General features: G+C 46.7%; 1 protein-coding gene across 1 annotated transcript in view; it reads left to right on the plus strand.

Annotated features, from left to right (window-relative positions):
* The first annotated feature begins 3,319 nt into the window (after window positions 1-3,319).
* Window positions 3,320-19,449, plus strand: part of PDZRN3 (PDZ domain containing ring finger 3) — a 138,767-nt gene continuing 122,637 nt past the window's right edge. The window contains exons 1-3 of the mRNA XM_084269840.1: window positions 3,320-4,102; window positions 9,965-10,051; window positions 11,160-11,267. Coding sequence (XP_084125966.1) covers window positions 3,386-4,102; window positions 9,965-10,051; window positions 11,160-11,267 — 912 coding nt within the window. The 5' untranslated portion in view covers window positions 3,320-3,385. The remainder of the gene's footprint in view (window positions 4,103-9,964; window positions 10,052-11,159; window positions 11,268-19,449) is intronic.

The following is a 19,449-nucleotide window of genomic DNA, read 5'->3' on the forward strand; positions in this document are numbered from 1 at the left end:
ATCTTTCAAATGTATAACTCCATACAGTGATTCAGTGCTCAGCAATGAACAGAATGTGGAGAAGATCTTGACATTTTCTATACATTTTAAATATACTGCACACATTCTAAACACCACTGAGAGTTTCAGTTTCCAGAAGGCTCCAACTCATGAACCAACCGCCCGAGGAAGCCCACGTTATGTTGGACACATCCCATTAACCTCAGGAGATCTGTCAGAATCAAATAAGGCAGAAGAACCACACAGACGATTGCCAGGGAGGAATTTGATTTCTCATTACCTCATGGTTTCTACTTTTTTTAAGGCAAACTGATGTAAAAAAAAAAATAAATCGGGTTTCAAAAGGTCTCATAATCAAGTGTAAAATGATGCTAACCCCTATTAACAAAAGGCAAATGAAATTTGATTTTTCTGTGAGACTGGAAACTCCACAGCAGCAGGAAAAAAAACCCCAAACAAAACCAAACTGAATAAAACCTGTCACAAAAAACGTAGTTTTGCAGATCTCCAAAAGCTGGAATTGTGTCTGTGCTGCATCCCAAAGTAAAACCAACATACCCCCACCCATCTTATGTGGACAGCACAATTAAATAATGACAGAGCCCTAAGAGTTCAGTACCAGTCCCACCCTGGTGCACTAACTCCAATGACAGAGATCTGACTAAATAAAAATGACCTTCCTTAGCTGTGGCAATGTGATGTCAGGGCTGGTGGCTGTACACTGGAAAACAAACCTCTTTTCAGTTTCAAACCTCAGCCTTTGAAAATGACATTAAAGGCTCACGTTGTGAGGCTGCTTTTTTGAAGAGAGTCCTGCAAAGTAAGTGTCCCCTGTAAGGAAAGCTCCATTTCTGCCTTCTCCCATGGATAATGGCAGCAGGGAACTTCCAATTCCCCATCAGCTCTCCAAATAGTTGTCTAAATGCAAGACTGCAGTGGCCTCCAGAAGTTTTAATGTATAAAGTATCTATTCCTACATAAATGTCACATTAAAGTATATGGCAGAATTCAGCACACCATCTGCCTAGCCATGACTCCAAATGAAAATGTTATTCAAGTTCTTGCCCGTATTTTCCATCCAAATATTTGTGTAGTTTCAAATAGCCTAAGGAGCCTGGCACTGATGTCATTCCCGATGAAATCAATAAAAGCTCTGCCTCTGGCTTCAACAGGAACGGCCTCCAGCATCCTGTAGGGACAACTTTGAAATACTAAACCAAAACTGCTACAGCTATGGCTGAAGGAAGTAACGTCTTTCTATTTACAACCATCCTAAATTCAGGAGGCAGTTTATAAACTCCTGTAAAGAAGGTCACAGGATGGTGGTCACGCGGGGTGCTGATTTAGAGCTGTTATCTTAAAACAGCCTGCTGAGAAATAGTTGCACTGATGGGTTTCCCCATCAGATGAGGTCTGATACAGCAGCTAACACCAACGAAACCAACACCAACGCTCAAGTCACACCTTTGTACTGAGTGTGGCCCCAAACCACACAGCCTGAAGTTTTATTTCAGGTAAGATGCCCGTGGAAAGGAACAGATGCTGTAAGCAGCAGCAGCTATCTGAGCTTTTGTGACAAGCCACCAAACAACGGTGTACCAACATGACATGAAGCACTGAGAATCAGCTGAGCATGCGGCTGGTGGTCCAGGTGGTTGGAGGGAGGAAGGAGATGCAGCATTGCAGCGAGGGAAACGATAAGAGGCTGGTGAGAAGAGGGGTCCTGAGGCACCAGACATAGGGAAAAGTGGAAGAGGAAAAAGGTAGTGAAACACAAGAAGAAAGGAATGGGAATCACTACTACCTATCAAACGGAACATTGAGGAAGTCAGTAATATACATGTATGTGTTAAACTTCATCACCACGGCCCTGGACTGCACGGGACCTTCAGATGCAGTTAACCTACAGGCAGGGTCCTGAGTTACTGTGTCTTTTCTTTAAAGGAACAAACCTGTAAAAGATTCCCAAGCTAGATACATTACCCTAAATGTGGGATGCAGCAGAGCAACATACACAGCCAAAAGCAACCTTCAGCTTTACGGAACACTGATTAGAATGAAATGAGCACTACAGGTGGAATTCATATCTGAAGAGTGAAAACCCATAATACTAAGAACTTGCCTGAGCGTGCGTTGGACGCACAGTTGTGTAACCACTGGTCTGTTACCTTCTAAAGGTCACTAACAGAGAAATAATCATCACAGACGTTCAGAAAATCATTTCACCACAATATGAGAGGCACATACTGAAGGTTGGTTGAAACTGAAGTTTTCTAGTTGGGTTTCCACTTTGCCATAAAAGCAAAACACATGAAAAGAACGACTGAGCCTGTACATGGTTGTGAGAATTCTGCTCCAGATCCACGACGAACAAAGCTGTGCTCTTTTATTGCCTTTTCCAGTGCTTCAATATCTGCCTTGTAGGAGAAATTGGTTTTGCCTCCTGCTACGTCTGGTGCTTCAGGTGTGGTCCGGCTGGCTTTTTATAGCATATTCTGGAGTGGGTTTAAATCATCCCCGGGCAGAAACAGATATGCATGTCGGGAACCTTTCCATCGACGTCGCCGAGCCTCGAGTACCACCGCGGGATGCTCAGAGCAACCCGGGAGGGGACGGGCAGGGCTGGTGCGGCACCCTGCCCGCACCTCGCCGAGGAGCCTCTCCCAGGCAAACGTCCCGGGTCCCTCGGAGGGAGCTGCCCCGTTCGCTCCCAGCTGGGCGTTAAACGCAGCGACAGCTTCTCTCCTCCTCCCTCGCCTCACCTCGTCACGCCCCGCCGCGTCCCTGCCCTCGCGCTCCCCTCCTCTGCCACCGCTTCCCCGCCACCGTCCCCTTTTGCTCCGCATCCCTTCCGCAGCCATCCCCTCGGGCACGCCTCGCCCGCTGCCCCGTTCCGCGGGCTCCCGGTTACCTGCCACCGCGCGGCGGACGGGGGCGAGAGGGGACACGGCACACGCCACAAGCCGAGACCCACCCGGCCCCCCGACCTCCTCTCCCCAAACAAAGGCACCCTTGTCCCTCGCTGCACCGCGAACCCGCGGGGGGACCCCCGGGGCGTCCCGCGTGGGCGGTCCCGGGGCGGGCCGGGCCGGGGCGGGGCGGGGCGGGCAGCGCGGCGGCGCTCTGCGCAGGCGGCGGCAGGCTAGGAGGGGTGGGGTGGACGGGTCGGCGGTGCCCCATGAGTGGCCGGGACGCGGCGGCTTCCCGGCACCGCGGCGGGCTGGGCTCGGGGCCGGAGTCAGCTCCCGGGCGGCGGGGGTAGCCGCTCGATACTCACTTACTTCTGTCCCCGTCCCGTCCCCGCGCTTCGGTCGCTTGGTCTGGGCTGTTCTCTTTTATTTTTTTGTTCTTTTTCGCCTGTTTCTGGCAAAGCGGGAGGAGGAGGATGGGGTTCGAGCTGGATCGCTTCAACGGGGACGTGGATCCCGACTTCAAATGCAATCTGTGCAACAAAGTTTTGGAGGACCCGCTGACCACCCCCTGCGGCCACGTCTTCTGCGCCGGCTGCGTGCTGCCCTGGGTGGTGCAGCAGGGCAGCTGCCCCGTGAAATGCCAGCGCATCTCCACCAAGGAGCTCAACCACGTCCTGCCCCTGAAGAGCCTCATCCTCAAGCTGGACATCAAGTGCGATAACCACGCGCGGGGCTGCGAGGCCGTGGTGCCGCTGCAACACCTGGGAGAGCACGCCGAGACCTGCGACTTCTCCCCCGCCAAGTGCCGCAACCGCGGGTGCCGCCAGGTGCTTAACCTCCGCGACGTGGAACAGCACATGCGGGAGCGCTGCGAGGCGCGGCCCGCTGGCCTCTGCGAACAGGGCTGCGGCTTGATGCTCACCCACGGCGAGCGCCGCGCCGGCGGCCACGGCTGTCTGCGGGCCCTGCGCGCCCACGGCGCCGCGCTGCAGGCGCGGGCGGCGGCGCTGGAGAAGGCGCTGAAGAAGGAGGCTCTGCGCGCCGGTAAGCGGGAGCAATCGCTGCTGTCGCGACTGGCGGCGGCGCAGCTGGAGCTGCAGGTGACGGCGCTGCGGTACCAGAAGCGCTTCACGCAGTACAGCGCCCGCCTCGACGCCCTGGCCCGCGCCCGCGCCGCCTCCCCCGGCAAGGTAAGGGGTGCGGGGAGCGGGGGGTCCGGCGGCGGCGTGAGAGGTTTGCCCGCTCGCGGGGAGAGCGAGCCGCGGTGGTCCCGGCCCCCGCCTTCCCCAGGCGCCCCTCAGCAACGGGCTCGGGTTTCTGGGGACCGGCGGAACCCCGCGGCGCCCGCAGCCCGGCCGCCCTCTGAATGGGACTTGTCCCGGGGCGCCGCCCGGGCCTCTGAAGTGCCGAGCTTTGGCCTTTAACAGCCGCCGCGTACCGGTTCCCACATAGATATTTATTTTCTAACGCGTCCAACAATGGTATCTGGACCCCGCATGGCAGCTCACCCATCAAAATGTCACGGTCACAGTATTTCTCCTCTTTTTTTGTTGGTGCTCTCCCTTAAGAAGCCTCTAAAGAGGTTGCAGACAAACTGGAAACGGTATTAAAGCACCAGAAACCGACTCCCAGCAGTAACACGAAGGGGAGCGAATTGGAAGGGGCTGTTGCGACCCAATGCTTTCCAGACCCTTAGCTCACCTAGCATCCCCGACTATGGCTTCCTACAAAAATGCTGTCTTTAGGATTAACTACTACACAGCACGGACATCCTGCCAGCAAATTCATGGTCCGAAGCCATCAGCTTTGTAACATCCGTGTCCAAATACAAGACGTCTGCTGTGTACTCACATTTATTTTTGTCAGAGTCACTCGGGGTTCTTTGAAATCTCAGTTTAGGAGAAGAAAAATTAACTTGACTTCAGCCCCTCAGAATCAGACCGGTTATAAACTGTCCAGAATCAGAAGCCAGAGCTACGACATTCCCTCAGTTTTAATTGGAGTGAGGCTCCCCAGTGAGGGAAGCCCTAGAAGCCAATTATCTTTTAAATGAAGACATCCAGAGTCCTCTCCCTGACCTGGAACGTGCTACCCCAGACACAGTGGTATTAAACTGTTCAAAACTGTCAAACATCTGTATTTGCACCTTTGGTAATGTTGAGGTTTGGAAAGCTGTGTAAAGGAAACAAAACTTCATGTTAGTTTTACTTTTTAGTTTTCTCTTTTCTTTCTTCTTTTCCTTTGGCGATATCCAGAGCAAAACAACCCACCAATGTTTTGGCTAACTGAAACACAGAGTGTTTTTATACTGAGTGGGCTGGTTTAGCCTCTGGCAGTACCGTTTGCAATGCTGGTTAAAATCTTAAGAAAACTTCAAATAAATCAGGGGGCATTCGTATTCATGGCAAGGCTCAGGACAGTTCTCTTCTGTCTCCTCCTTTTCCTACAGCTCCTGTACTTTGCAATGGCATGCTGCAGAGCTTTCTGCTCCCACAGCCTCGCACGCAGCTGCCTCTGCTACCTCTGGCATTGCTGATGATAGCAAAGCCTTCAGAACGGTCCTGCTGTTGGAAACTGTCTTGCTGAACCTCTCTGTCCTTGTCCCTGATCCGATCAGCATACGCTGCCTCTCCTCCATTTCTTTGTGCCTAGTGCCCATCTTGCATTATTCAGCTCTGTAAAGTGTATTAGCATGAAATGTGCTGCTTCCAATAGTTGTAAATGTGCGTGGCACTGAGTTTCCAGCAACACTTTTTATCAAATTTATGGATACAGCTGGCTGAGACGACTGTGCTGGTTTTCAGCCCTGTTACAAAAGGCTGTTATACGGTTTTCTGAAGCAGAGCCTAATCTGAAGAAAGCTGGAAGGTGTCATGTCACCACAGACTTGTGGGCTAGCGGTCAATCAATTCCATGTCTTTCACAGCATTTTGGGCAGCTTTCCAACACTAACAGCTTTAGCCTGCCCAGCTCCCAAAGAGCTACAATCGGGAAACTTGCATCTTTGTGCAGGGGAGAGGGTTTTTTTTAAAAGACTCATGGTAGTCACCTACTGCAGGGGATGCTTTACCAATTTGGGGCTGTGGCATGCTTCCAAATTTTTACTCTGGGGTTATTTTCTCAGAGATGCCAGCATAAACCATGCAGTGCACAATGCAGGTCGTAACACAGCAGGGCATACATATTTGCCTAAGGATTAGGTCCCTGAACACGTGGATTACTTGTATGATAACACAGGATAACATTGCAATCTCAGAAGCAATGGCATATTCAAAGCATGCAGTGCCATTGCTGGCATTATTTAATTACTACTTTTATTCATGCTTCAATTATTTTTTAATAACATGTCATTGATTGGTCTGCATTAAAACAGAAGTAGCCCTAGTGCCACCAAACTGGGTTTGTAGGTTGGATGGTGATTGCAGAACTTACTGTTGGGTGTTCTGGCTCCTCAGTAGCTGAAGAAGAGGAATCGTTGCCTCCCCTGCCCAATCGTTGCTTGGCGCTACGGGTGTAGAACCAATCTAGAAGAAATCAGATGACACATCTAGTCAGAAGAAATGTCCACTTACAGCTCAGCTTAAATGCTCCATTAAAAGAGAAATATGATACTGGGAGACATTAGACCATTAATGAAAGACCCAAAAGACCCCAGTCTTTTGGCTGGGGCAAACTTCCTCAGCAGCTTTGGAGCCCTAGGTCTGGGTTTGCCTTAGCACAGATCTGTATTGACAGGAGACATACATAAAATACAGATTCTATACACAGATTCATCTGTAAATATCTCCCAGTGTTGTAAATCCCTTAGATAAGACGTGCCTTAAGTCGCTCCAGTTGTTTTCCACGTGTGTTCTTTCTCATCCCCTTAGTCATGAAGGGAATGGTTTAATTTTGCTGTGTATTTCCTGGGTGCCTGCTCTGTGCCAGAAGGCAGGTTGGAAGGGACTGTCTGTTCCTGATGTGGAGAGGTGAGGCTTATTGTAGGAGACCTTGCAGAGGGTGTGGTAGGGAAGGTGGTGTGTCTTACTCAGTATTTCCTTTGATCAAACATGTCAATCCTGAAACATCAAAGTCTAAATAACCAAGAAAAACCTCATACTATTCAAACAGCACTTAATCCGTGCTGAAACATACCACTGTTCACACCTATTGATAAGCTGATCGGGTCGTTCCTTTATGTACACAGCCCTCAAAGTCCTCTGGGAAGAAAGGAGTAAGGGCGAAGCAGCAGCAGCTGGTGGAAGCCCTTCTGCTGCCTTGAGGACCGAAGGCAGGGATGGACTTCCAGTAGATGTACAACATACAGGAACCAGTTCATGACCTGGTATCCAGGACCTCTGGTTTAATGGCTCGGTGGAGGTCGTAACACAAGTTTTAATTCTATAAAAGCCAGCTGAAGTCCTTTAAAACAAGTTGTGTTTTTTTTTCTCAAGACTGCTCCCAAGCAGCATCTGCTGGGCTGGTCCTGGCTGCCCTTTCACCATAAACAAGGAGCTGAGTGCTTCCTGTAACAAAGACAGACCTTCTTAGCCACGGCACCACCAAAGAAATTAGAGTCTTCCAATATCTAAAGGGAAAGGCAGCCTATTAGCGCCGCATTACTCAGCTGGGAAGTACAGTAATTTCAAGAATTATGTTTAAGAGCTTTGTTCAGCTGTGGGAATACACCATGCCAGCAACCATCAGGTCTGCTGCCGAAACAGATGATGGGGCAGGGCTGGATGCTGGCCACCGCATTTCCACCGTTACCTCACCGTTTAATGGTTGTTTCACTGGAACGCAAGACATGTTAGAGGGGAAGAGAAAGGCAGAACCCTGGAAAAACCATTTGCACCGTGGCTTCCTTAGGAAGGGGAGAAGGTTGTGAAAGAAATTTTTAAGATGTGAATCTGCAAAAGCAGCGTGCTGTGCTGGGGCAGTTCCACGCAGACAGAAGTGGGGTTGTGGGTTGTGCTCTGTAGTGAAACTCTGGTGCTATGGAAAAGAGGGAGACAGTGAATAAATCCATCAGAACTGGCTGGACAGTACAGAAAACTGCATTAGGTTGGGTTTTTTTTCCCTCCACAGCTTCTGATTTATTCAAGCCCACCTGCTTGAATACCTGTTCTGGTAGGAAGGCAGGCATCAAATCATAGGCACATAAAGGAGGCTTTAATGAAAACATTCAACTTCAATTAGGGAAAGTGCCTTGAGAGCAATGCTGTAATTGTTTCTTGATTGTTCCAATTGATTTGCCTTCCTAAAAAGCCATAATAGGGGAAGTAAACAATGCCGATAGCGTGTCCTTGTCTTTTATGTCCTGAATCAGCAGTTCCTGAAAGCGGTCTCACAGGACTGGAAATTTGTTCCTTGAAATCCTGCTTGATCCCTGGGTCTGAAGACTTGCAGGGAAATAGCCTTCACTTCATTTCTCAGGCCTCTTCTGGGTAGCTGATTCTCACAGATAGTGAGCGCAGGCAAATTCAAATAAAATCCATCGGGGTTTATTCATGTTTCTCTGGATCACGTCCAAGTCTATTTACTATTTGACTTGCAGGAGAGATAATGATCACAAATTTACGTGAAAATTGTCATCCCAGTTTTCAGGTGGAGTGTGCTGGTGCAGTTTGCCTGCGGTGGAGCTCCGAGCCTGTGGCCAGTGGAGCTCTGCCAGTTTACACTGGCGGGGAACTGGGCTTTGTTATCATCCTCCAATCTGTAGGAGTAATTCAGTAATCCAGGATTACTCTGACATTTTTTTAATGAGTTTAATAGACAGTCATACGTGATTGACAACTTCAAATTGACATGTTAGAAGAAAAATGCACAAACTAAAACCATCTGCATCGAATTACAACATAACTGTTGTAATTTTTGTCATTAATTGGTTATGAAAACCAGACTTGTCAGATAACTTCCTCGAGCTTTTTTGTGTTCATAACTTTTTCACCCTTTGGATAAAACAAAGAAAAAGATCATGGAGGTAGCAAGGTTTGTGTATATATATCTGTAGGTGCACAACGCTGTTCTGATTTCAGGAGAAAAACAGTTCTTCAGGTGGCTTTTTGTAGCGCTCAGCTGGCTGTTGGGAGAGTTTGGTAGCAGTGTGCTGTAAATAACAGCCACTTGACTGAGATTGAAGTTAGTACATCACAAGGATTTAGTTGTCTTTATGAGTACATGCCCTTATTTTTGTCTTAATCAAAGTTAATAAGCCTCAGTAGCATCACTGTGACCTAAAGGACGTTGCGAATGGGTTTGTGGCTGGAGTTGGGAATGAGCTGGGGTAAGAGGACAGGATGACAGATGATGTTTACACAGTCCCCTCATACTACAGGTCCACACAGTCTATCTTTGTCATACTTTTTTTTTTCCCTATCAGACAACTGTTCCCTGTAGAATTTCGTATTTCAAGGAATTAACATAAAGCTTTGATATGATGACAGATTTCCATTTCACTCATGTTAAAGTTCCAGAGAAGAGAATTCCTCACAGCAGGCGTTGGGAATGGCGACTGGCATCCTCCTCCTTTCACAAAATTCGTAGCAGTTTTGTTTAATGCTGTTTTCTGAAACTCTCCAGAGAATTCCAGTTGCGTAAGGCTTCATGCTTGATACTGTTCAACGCAATGTCACATAGCTAGCACTAGAGAGAAGCAACTTAAAAATGCAGTCCTGAGGTTCAGTCACCCCCAAGCATTGGAAAAGTCAAGAATTTGACTACTGGAAACATGGGATATTGTACATAACATGTTATGTATGAGTAGGTCAAGTAGTTGCAGGAACCAGGATTGCATATAAGTATCTTGTGTCGCTGTTAAGTGTCTGACTGCAGGTCTGAATGAAAAGCAGGCATCAATCTTACAGGGAGGGTTTCACAGAGGAGCGCTGCTGGGGAGCGGTGGGGCATCTGCAGTGGGGAAGCTGCAAGCTGCTGGGTTTGCTCCTGCAAAGTTGGTCTAAATGTTTTTCTCTAACCTACAAGAGGCGGGGGGAAGAATAAGAGATCAACTCAACAAACCTGCATCTATCCTGCATGCCAGTGTTTTGAATGTGTTTATCTGTTCTTCATAGGGTGAAGAAACTAAAGCACTGACTCTCATCCTTCATCGTGACTCCGGCTCCCTCGGATTTAATATCATCGGTGGCCGACCGTGCGCGGTATGTTAATTGTTAAAATGTGTTTGCCCTTTCCAGTTGGGAAAAGCACGTAGGGCAACACTTAAAGGAAAAATGCTGCTGACAAGCGTTTGGTACTCTTGGGATTTCTGCAGAGCAGCTCTTATATTCAGATTTGTATTGGATGTCTGTGAAGCACACCGTCTTCTCTCTCACAGTGTGTTTATTCTTGCACGTTGTCACAGCTGGCAACACCGATACTGGGGCGGTGTCACTCCCAAACTGGTGACACCCAGGGTATCTCTGCTCAGGTGTCACAGGAGTTCAGGGCCTGCAGCTTTAGGCCCTGTACAGTCCATTAAGAAAACGTTATTTACTCCCCTTTCCACCAGAGATTAAGCCTTGCAGGTGGAGGGATGGAACTTCAACAACCTACTCTTGAATTCTATGATTTCACCAGATGTTTCCTGCACCATAGACTCACTAATGTATTTTTTCTGGATGCTTGTTGGCCAGAGCTGCTGCATATGACTTTAATTAGATCAAGGAGTGGATTATACCTTGTCCTAGTAATTTAGAAAGTATTCAGAACTACTTCTTGGCCGCTCGGAAATCTGACATTAATCACAATTAATTCCCAGTAAACTCACTTGAAAGTTATTCTTTCTTTATAGTTAGAGTGTTTCAGTTTTCTGAGCTGTCGTTCTGCACTGGTAGAGGCTGGTGACACGACACACAGGAATATGAAAATCCCTTGTTAGGTATAACTTGGTTTTATTTTCTCCAGAGGAAGAAGAGCTGTGCAACCACAAATAAAAACGCAGTGTTGTGTTATGTTTGATGTGTGAGCAGGCTGCTGTCTCACTGCATTTTACATTAAGAGGAATTGTAAAGACAATTAGTGCTGAGCTGGCCCAAGACAGAGGAGAATTATCGTCATGTAACTAATGTAGCTAATGGAAGTCCATCCCTGGATGTTTCACCTTTCAATGGGAGTACTGGGTGTTCTCATTATAGACATAGTCTCATATTAAGACATTAATAAGAATATTTCTTTCAAGTTAAACGCACTGCTGTAACTCAGATGAGTTCTAGCAAGTTAAGAGTGAGTCCATGGTGCAATAGTGTATTTCTCTTTTCATCCTTAAAGGACAATCAAGACGGTTCATCCAGCGAAGGAATTTTTGTATCGAAAATAGTTGAAACGGGGCCTGCTGCTAAGGAAGGAGGGCTGCAGATCCACGACAGGATTATTGAGGTACGTGAAGACACTCTCCAGTCTCCCTTAATAGTGCAGGTTCCATCTCAGGTCCTCAGATGGCGCGATGTTTGGTGTGGGTATAGGAGAAATGTGCCGCGGTAAATACCGTGGAGAAGACATGTCTGTTAAAATATGCTCGACTTGATTCAGTGCTGACCTTCAGGGCTTCACGTATAGTTCTTACCTAAATATAGAAGCCAGAGTATGGATGGTATGTGCATGTCCTGGCTTTCTGAGGAGCTAGTATCTAGCTGGTATGCCGTAGATTATTTTTTTTTTAAGCTATTGGAAACTTGTAAGTTATTTAGTTAAAACCATATGTGAAATATCTGTGGTGTAAACCGTGGTTTTATTTTTCTTGGTATTTAAGACCAAGTTTTGAACAGTTAGGAAAAAAAATCTGCTCTGCAATTTCTGTACCATTTATTATAAAATTAAGTAACTCCTTAGTCGTGTTTCTAAGTTCTTCTATTACTCAGCTTGCAGCCTGGATTTCTTCTCGTTTTGCCAAAGTCTTGACCTCAATAATAAGTCCTTCCTGTGAAAGAGGTGGTTGCTTAAAACGTTTCTCACCATTTGCAACGAGCAAGTTTCTTTTTTGGGGGGATAGAGAGAGAGAAACAAGGTTAGTTTCCATGAAACAAAATGCAGCCTATCGTGAGTCAGTTCCCATTGTTTAGTATTTTACAGTTAAGAAAAAGTATTCTTCACTGTCTTATTTTTGTAGGCTGGAGAAACTTTTGAGAGTCTATTGTTCAAAAAGATAAGTGCGGTGTTTGTTGCCAAGGATATCATGGAGCAGCCAGTTTCTCTAAGTAATGGAATTCCATTGCTCTTATGTTTTGCAAATGAGCAATAAACAGCTGTTAAGGATTTGCTGTTGGCAGGGGACAATGTGTATTTGCTATTCCCTGTACCGTTATGGTAAGTTGTATTCACAATTTAGTAAGGATGTAAAGTATTAATTAAGTTTCTTCATATGGGAAAGAGTGGAGCCACGGTAGCAGAACTATGAAAAGATAAGAAGCTGAGCTGTGAAATGTTCCAGAGTTGCTTAAACTATATATATGATGTAACATGATTGCAAAAAGGCCTGGACAATTTTGTGAGAACGATGCAATTTGGTTGGAACTGAAAATTTTCCCAGAAGCGTGTATTTCCCCAAAGCATATCTGGAAAGCTGACATCCGTTCCTGAAGTAGTCCATAGCCCCATAAACCAAACAACTGCATGAAAACCAAAACTTTGGAAAGTCAAATACGCCAATGTTAGGAAATGTTGGAGTCTCCTGGAGTGTCAGCACTGTAGCTTGGTCTGCAACTGCAGTCACACAGCACTTGGCTGAAGAAGTCACCCTCGCTCAGGGCACGGGGACAGGGGCAGCTGACCTCTTGTGGGCTCTGCAGCATCTGCTTGCTCTTGCCAGGGACCTTCCTCCTTACTGCTTGCTTGGTTGGATTTTCACTCCCTCCTTACTTCTGCATCTCTCCTCCAGTTTAGCATTTGGCAGCGTTAGCAGGGGTCAGGCTGAGCAGCTACGTACCATGATGGGGGACGCACAATGAGAAGCTGGGAAGAGCAGAGGGGGACAGGCTGGGCCAGCTTTCCTGCTGCATCTCTTGGCTGTGTCTCACCTATGTGAGCAGTGTTTGTGCAGGGTTTTGGCCACTGTTCCACTGACATTTTCACCTAAGAGAAAACCCCAGAATAAAGACACTAGAGCCCTTTGTTGCGTTTGTAACACACCAAGGGGAGCAGGAACCCATGTGTTAACAACCCTTCTTGTGCTGCCTGCAAAGTTTTTTTCACCTTCACTCTTCTCACCTCTCAATATGTACAAAACCCTGATGAAGATTTAGCACATTGTTTCCCAACAGCTGACTTTGGGTACATACATGTCAGCATCAGTGTTTGGGTTGGGAGGGTCCTGCTGCTGAAGCAGGTCTCCAAGTGGTGCCCTGCTTGATTCCCATTGTGGAGTGGTCTCCCAAGTGTGCTAACAGTTAGAAAATTAATTCATTTCATGCACCTCAGCCACTACAGGCACAAAGTTCACAGGACCAGACTCAAGCCCTCAAAATACACGCAGTGTAGATACCAGCTCCCAAGAGGAACTGTTTCATCCTGTGCACTCTGTATTTTGAGCACTATATCTAACCCCAGCCTGGGCTCAGGCAAAGGGGGGATACCTCCTTCACCGAGGCATCTGAGTGAGCTTTGGCATTCTAACATCCAGCTATCTCAGATAACTGAAATATCCTGTAAAGATCTAGCTGAAAATTAGGTGATGTCCAGCAGTGGTGTCCTCCTAGAGGCCAACTCTTTCATAACCTTTCAGTTGGCCTGAAATGTCATGTACTGATTGAGCAGTAAGGGGCAGGACACAGCTGGAGGACTTGGGTGGAGCTTGGCATCCGGAGGAGTGTATCCTAGGGGATGACATCTGCTTCCAAAGGCCTGAAAGATGGTAACTCAAATACCAAGAGCTGATTTTAGCGGTCTAGAACTTCTTTAACTTGTTCAGTCAATATTAAGGTTTTATGCATCACCAGCATGAATTTAAATTGACTTTTTCACAAAGAACCCTCACACAAGTATAAGCTGCTGAGCACATCATCTCCAAAATTAATTCCAGCACCCATCTTCTGACAAACTGATACAGAGATACACTTTGAATTATGTCAGACAGAACTTTTGAATGTATTTCCCTTACATAATTTGTACTTGGATTTCCTGTACTGCATCTTTTAGAAGGTTAAATACAAAGAAGCTGATCAGGTACAAGAATTCCCTTGAACTTTCTGAAATAGCAGGTTTTGGCCCTTTGTATACAAGGGCTGTTTGTAAACCAATGCTTCTCACCTAGACCTGTTTTGAGATCTTTCATGGTTACTGTAGAAGCGAGGAAGCAATGATACTGTGGGATTTCCTCAGGTTTGACTGTGTGGTTCTCCTGCAGTTCTGTCCTTGCGCATGCAAAGCAAGCAGCTGACTTAATGCAGTCCTGGTGATGCACTGAATTATTGTTGAGATGTTCCATAGCAAATCACCATGTTAAAAGCATGCTGAAACTATTGATTTTTCTGCAAAGGAATTGCTATTCTCATACATCCACTTTTGTCAGGGTATCATAACGGTCTTAATTTCGTCCCTTAACAGAAGTTGGTTCAAGTCCCAGCTGTGAATGCCTCCACCACACAGCTGCTTGGCATTTTTTAAGACAAAATTCGATTTTCAGAGCTTTTCTTTTTAAGCACATCAGCTCTGAAAGATTATAAATTGAATATGGCATTCTCTTCTCACTAGCTGGTAAACTTGTTTGTCTAGCTTCAGGACTGCTTAGAAAGGAGGAGGCTTTTGAAACACTGACTGCTTGCCACCTTAAAAAGTTTTAAGCACAATTAGGGTACTGTTGAGGTAGTATAAACTGTCACAGCTCCCCTGAAACCTTGAGGATTTATGCCACCTGGGACTTGCCTGGTGTTTCGTGCTGCTCACAGGAAGGATCATTAGTTTAGGAGTTGAGAACACGTCTTAGTGCATTTGATTGATTTTCCCCAAAGCACACTCATTTGCTACAAATTACAGGCTGCTTTTCTAGTGCGTGGATTTCTTCACAGATTACACAGAAGGAACAATGAAACTTTTTAGCTAATCTTCTTCTCCTGTACAAGTACAGCCAGCACTCAGTTTGCTGTGGGCTCCCTGTTCACGCTGCAGTACGGGTGCTGCTTTGCCAGAGCTGCTTTCTGGTCACGTGCCTCTCAGCAAAACTGCTTTGGGAGCTGTGATAACAGCACAGCCTCTGAAAGGGCAAATCAGCACAGAGAAAATACAGCAGGCACGCAGGAAGGGCAAGAAAGGATGCTCTGGCAGCGCGTGGCATACGCTGAGGAAGATCTGCTGCTGAGGGGCAGATGGCTCTAACACTGAGTGATGGATAAACGAAGCAGCATTTTGTGTGGTCTGCTGGTGTGTGGTGGGGTCTAGTTTTTCCATGGGATGAGTCTCTGGGCTGAAAGGGTTCAGTGTGTTGCCACAGCATGTTACCAGTCTGGTTTTTTTCCCTGGAATGCAGTTGTCCCTGCCCTGCGCACCCTGCCCCACTTACTGCCACTCACAGACAGCTCACAGGACACTTCTGCAGATAATCAGTAAATAACATTATTAACTGAACACAGCCTTTAATTCCTTATTTGCTGGTGAGCACTTCTTAAAATCACGCCAGCTCTAGCAGGATAACCCCACGCCTACAGCTACTTCCAGGAAACTTACTGCTGAACTCCACTGAGCATACTGATAAAACAGAGTTTTTCCATTGTCATGAATGGAAGAGTTCAGCACAGCAAGCAAGATTTACTGTCCAGCTACAGGCACTTAGGAATTAATTTTCTAGAAGAAAACGTTTTCAGACAGTGACTTAAAATTGGCTGTTGAAGATCCTGCCAGGACACGCAAGCACATGAGAGTATTTGTGGAGAGGGAACACAACGGGGCAGTGAGTGCAGCTAGAGCAGAGTCAGCTCTTTTCTTAAGAGTTTATACTGCTAGAAAACTTTCCAAGCCCTTTGTCTATATCTGTTAATGGCATCGTACAAAGCAGAGTAGTGCCTGTGCTAAAACATGGATCCCACAGCTCAGGCTAAAGGGAATAATAATAACTCCAGGAGGGAAATGTAAGTGGAAACAGGCAGCCTCGGTTATCTCTGTGTTTTTTCCTCTCATAAATTTATTTGCCTGATTCCATACCAGCACTACAGCCTAAGCAGGGGCAGTGGGGAAGCAAGGGGATGAGCCAGACAGCAAAAAGAGAACAAACCAAAGAGGTACAACAGGCTTTTTACAATAAACACTGTAAAATTGCCCTTCCCATGAAGTTAGATGGGATGAAAAATGTAAGTGTTGCAAATGAGGCAAGCAGTGTTGGTTTTGGACTTACGGTCTCTGCCTCTTCACTGATGAGCTGGCTGCAGAGCTCGAGTTACAGGCACATTTCGTGCTGCAACTTCTGGAAAGGTCGTGCATGAGTTCCCCTCAAATTTCTGCACCATGGCAGTCTGTCTTCTCTTTAATAGAAGTCTACAGCAGGTTGACCTTAAGTGAAGTGTGGGCATTTTGAATGTGTGCAAGCTTAGAATACTGCTCTCAAGGGCATGCTGAATGAAAAAGAAGTAATTAAATTATCCCCAAAAAAGCACTCTCAACTCAGGAACAGATCCCTTATGTGAAGCACTTCTCAAATTAACGGCATTACAGTGTCTGTGTGTCATCCCCTCCTTCCCCTCTGCCCACAGCTCAGCATCTCCCAGTGCTCTCTCTTTCCTTGCTAACACAACGTGCTTGAAAACAACCTGCATCAGTCATTAGCTCATGTAAAATCGATCCTGTGGAGCCTTCAGTGCTTTTGAGATGGGAGCATGACAGGCATGCACAAAGCAGAGGAGATAGATAACCACCATTGCTGGGATTAGGGGGGATACTGCTGGCCTTGAGAGGTGCTGCAGATACAGTTGTGCACAGGCTTTCCAGATAGCAGCACAAACCTTCTCCTTGAGTCAGAAGACAAGTGCTGCCAGGGTGCCCGAGGCACAGCAGGAGACACAGGGACCCCTCGTGCAGCTCTGCCTTGCTCACACTCACTTTGGGGAGAAAACAGTTTAATTGTAGGGTTTTGTCCTTGTTCCATAAGTGCAGGGTGACTGCAGCCATTCTGGTTTTGCACCTACTCATTATCAGTTAATTGGAGATGGGGGATAAACCTAGAGCCTGCTGTGGGAATCGGCCACGTTCAGAGGCTTTTCCAGCGGTGGGTCTTCTCTGAACCCCAGGAGATGCCCCCTGCATGGGGGGACTGGACCTGCTGGCAGCTCCCAGAGCTGCTCAGCTTCCCACAACATCTGTTTCATCTGCAACTTTGCTGCTGTGCTTTGGCACTTCCTCACATTGTCTCCTGACAGCCCCGCTCCCCTTTTCCCCCTGGATGTAACCCACAGCCCCTATTGCTCTTGCATGCTACTCTGCAGAGACAGCTGTACCCCAGGGCGACCCTTTGACAGCCCTGCTATGTGTGGGCACACAGGCAGCTGGGCAAGCTGGGGTGTAGCATCCACAGTCCCTGTGGATGAAATAGTGTTGTACCTGGTTTGTGTTGGAATTGCTCAGTTAAACAGGAAAGTGCTCTCAAGAAAAATAAGTGATGATGAGGAATATACTTTCCAGGTTGGATTCTCTTGCATCCAACTTTTCATGAGATAGAAAAAGCAGGAGAGAAATTCTACTGATAAGATAGCATTTTATAGTGCTTTAGAGCCCAGTGAAAGTCACTGATAGTACAGCACATGCCCTGCCCCAAACTGGTTTTTTCTCTTTGGTGTAGTTATTAACTTGTTTAGTACCACAAGGAACGGGACTTGGAAAGGAAACACAAAGCACTTTGATCATTTCCAGGCCTGTCAAAGCTCACAGTAAGAAAGGGATTTGTTCAGTTCTCCTGCATTGCCTGCTCAGATGGCTGGTGAGATCCCTGGTCCCTTCTCCCTCACTGTTTCCCCTTTCCATCCATGTTAATCACCTTGATAAACCAGCCTTGGGAGATGCTTGGCCTGCCTGGCTGTGCAAAGAGAGGTGGTTCCCTCCCTGGAGCGGGATGTGGTGGGATAGCTGTCCTGTGCAGGAGGACAAGCCTGGTGTGTCAGCCTGGGGCTACATGTGGTGCAGCACATCAGCTCATGGCAGTTACACACACCTCAGAGAAAACACAAATCACCTGAGAAACCCAGATACAGTGTTCTGAATTATCACTCTGTCAAAGAAGTGAAAAACACACTGTTTCATATTCTGTGTAGCGAAGCAGGGACGTGTTGGACTCCAACAGACACACACTTTAAGGGGTGCAGGTAGAGCATATAGCAATGGGACAATTTGATCTCCTTGCACACATGGTACAATTACTTGCATTTTAAACCATCTCCCACTCAGTTTCCCCCCATCTGAAGCCAAACCATTACAATTAACCCTTACATTTTATTTTCAATTGTTTGAATGCACTGAGTCTTTTTAGAGAAAACACACAGAATGTCCCATCAGCTGTGTGCACCTTTGGTCTGTGCCATGGTAACAGGGCAGACACAATGATCCTTAATCCAGTACCTGGGCAGGACCTGGCCACACCAGCCAGTATGGAGAGGTATGCACAGAGGAAGCACACAGCCCCTCACACAAAGAGCAAGCTCAGGCCCTGGCTGGCCAGAACACCCTTGAGCACACCTTGCATAACTTCTCATTTGGAATGAGATATGGGATTTTTCCAGTAAATGTGGGAAGTACTGAGTGTGTGAGGGCACATGCATCTTCCTGGGGACCCTGACTCCTGAGCCTGGGGCTCAGGCTCAGTTTATTCCAGCAGTGGGGTTTATTCTTCAGAGCAAGAGGGGGTTGTGCAGACCCTCCTGCCAGCAGTGCCTGGGTGCTCTGCACAGTGCTCTCCTTCCTGCTTCCCACACACAAAATATGGAAACTGAACTGAAATCCTGGAATCTGTTCCAGTGAGAACTCTGATGCCTTGTCACTTCTGAACAACAACACTTGCAGTTCCTGAGTCAAATGAAGTCCTGCTGCTGGGTAGTGAACACAGTGTATTCCAACATGGGCACAGGGGTGCTTTTGTTATTTTTTTCCCAAAATTGTTAAACATTATTTATGATGGGACATGAAACACTCCAAACAGGAAAACATGGAAAACCAGGGTACTTGATTAGAAGTTGATCAAATTCACTATATCAGATTGCACAGCAATAACGCCATTAGGTTCTCATTCCACACATCAGGCTTTTCCTTTGCCTAATTAATTCATCCTTTTCACTGAAAAATTCCTCCCAGGGAACTGCAGTTCTGTGCTTTAAACACTAAGAGGTGACAATTTATCAACATCATGAAATTAATTCCCACATTGTTGGCTGCTTCTTTTCTTTATGCATGGTTTTGATAAATTTTAAAACAATATAACTTTACTAACTTCACTATTTTATGTTCTGCTACAAAGTGCAACTACAGGACTTGTAAAATTTTTAGACTCCCATAAATACAAGCGGTGCTGGGCTGACAATAATAGTGGTGGAGAATTGTTTTGCTTCAGCACTGGGGCTTTTAAATGAGAATAGTACTTAAGTTGGGGTATTTT

The sequence above is a fragment of the Gallinula chloropus genome, assembly GCF_964237585.1.
Source record: "Gallinula chloropus genome assembly, chromosome: 12".
In the NCBI taxonomy this organism is placed as follows: Eukaryota; Metazoa; Chordata; class Aves; order Gruiformes; family Rallidae; genus Gallinula; species Gallinula chloropus.